The sequence below is a fragment of the Austrofundulus limnaeus genome, unplaced genomic scaffold (genome assembly GCF_001266775.1).
Source record: "Austrofundulus limnaeus strain Quisiro unplaced genomic scaffold, Austrofundulus_limnaeus-1.0 Scaffold31, whole genome shotgun sequence".
Classification (NCBI taxonomy): domain Eukaryota; kingdom Metazoa; phylum Chordata; class Actinopteri; order Cyprinodontiformes; family Rivulidae; genus Austrofundulus; species Austrofundulus limnaeus.
Window position 1 is genome coordinate 2927384 of NW_013952433.1, and position 1902 is coordinate 2929285.

Here is a 1902-nt window from a genome sequence, read left to right on the forward strand (position 1 = left end):
CCCCAACATGGGTCTACTCCATTTTTTGTTTCATTTTTATATACATGGTATTAAAACACTATAAAATACACAATTCTGCCAAAGAAACTTTGATGAACATTTGAACTGTGTCTGTACAAAAATGTGACAAAAAAAAGTATTACCATGGCACATTTGGCACAATTATACTCGCAAATACAAAAACAAAAGAACAAGACAGTCAAACCCCTCGGAGTGAGAATGGCCGGTCAAGCAAGTGCTTGTAAATGTCTCTTTTATGAACAAATATAAAACAAATTATTCCCACTCAGTATTAAATATTTGTCGCTTGTTAAGGACGAATCAACGATGCAGATCTACAAACTTGGCCTAGACTCTGTTACGTGCTATTCATCATCTTTCGTTTCTTGAGGCGTTCTCGCCAGTCTTCAGGAAGCACCTCAAAGTTGGCATTCTTCGAAGCCTTACCCCTGGGGAATAATAATAACAAAAATAACATTAATTAAGAAATGAATGGCACTATACAATAAAAGGATGTGACCATATAAGGACATACGTCACGAGCTGCTGCAGTTTCCAGTCCTCGATGCTCTTTTTGTTGAGCTGATCTCTGTCTTCATCGCTGGAGCTGCTCTTCTCTTCTTCATCCAGCTCTTTCTGGATGCTCTGCCACTTCTTTACTAGTGAAGGCATTTTAGTCTTACTCTTCTTCGACTACATAAAAGGGAGAAAATTTACCAATATTAAAAAATTGCATATTTATATGACATTCCTGTGACACGACTGCAACTGCATGGATGTAGCATAAACCTCACCTTATCTTTTTTTGGTTTCTTAGTCTTGTCCACAACTGGAGCTTTGGTTGTAGGAGGTTCATACGCAGGTTGGGATGGTGGCAGTGGTGGCTGAGGAGGGGCAGGTATGGGTGGGGGTGCAGGAAGTTCTACTGGGATTAAAGGAGTAGTCACAGCTGGCACACCCCAGTATGCGGTTGCTGACATCATAGGCGCTACAGACAAAGACAAACCTTAAAATTACAACTGTTCTCACACATAGTGCTTCCACAATGATGTAATATGCATATTAAATCCAAAAATCTAACTTTAGTCAGAAGTGTTATTGATRATTATTTTGCAGAGGTTGCGTGGTGCTTTTACCTGCACAAACAGCTGTCTGAGTGTAGATAATGGGACTGCTTCCAATCGTAATGGTTTTATTCATCTGACCCGCTTTACGTTTCTGACCTTTCCCCAAAGGATTCGAATCAATAATCTGTCAAAAAGCAAAAATGTTTAAAACACAAACGTAGCACTGCAAGCATTAATAAGAATTATGGCTGGGCGATATGGCCTAAAATCAATATCACGATATATTGACCAGTTCACCTCGATAACGATCAATGCACGATAAAACTTACTACCACCCCCCATCACACACAAGTACATGGTATAGTATAATCATAACACTATACACTGTGTCCACGTTCTTGGTCAAAGTACACAGTATAGATTTTGAACAGCTTTACTGCAGTTTATATTTGTCATTTTAGTGTTTTTAATATATTTAATAAAAAAATAACATTTTTGGCAAGACTTGAGTCAGATATAGTCATAAAAATATTTAAACATCTCCATAACTTTTCAGTGCAAACAAACACATTATGTATTATTAGTGATGCACTGATACCGATACCAGCATTTTACAAGTACTCGTACTCGTTCAAAATGCCCCGATACACTGAACCGATACCTTTTTTTGGCGTGGATGTTCACATTTTAAATACAACTTCCAGACTGCCGTCGATGTGACACGCATGCGCCGTTTACAGGATTAAACAACTGGTTGCTGTGGTGAATGCTACTTCTTAGCTTGTTGATTGTAAAGTTGTTATCTATCAGAACTGGTAAAATAATTGTCTGACAC

General features: G+C 38.2%; 1 protein-coding gene across 2 annotated transcripts in view; it reads right to left on the reverse strand.

The window, feature by feature from the left end:
• Nucleotides 1–21: 21 nt before the first annotated feature.
• fnbp4 (formin binding protein 4) overlaps nucleotides 22–1902 on the reverse strand; it is a 10852-nt gene continuing 8971 nt past the window's right edge. For both annotated transcript variants that reach the window (XM_014005609.1, XM_014005610.1), the window contains exons 14-17: nucleotides 1137–1251; nucleotides 795–988; nucleotides 536–693; nucleotides 22–449 (exon numbers count right to left, since the gene is read on the reverse strand). In XM_014005609.1, coding sequence (XP_013861063.1) covers nucleotides 359–449; nucleotides 536–693; nucleotides 795–988; nucleotides 1137–1251 — 558 coding nt within the window. In that variant the 3' untranslated portion in view covers nucleotides 22–358. The remainder of the gene's footprint in view (nucleotides 450–535; nucleotides 694–794; nucleotides 989–1136; nucleotides 1252–1902) is intronic.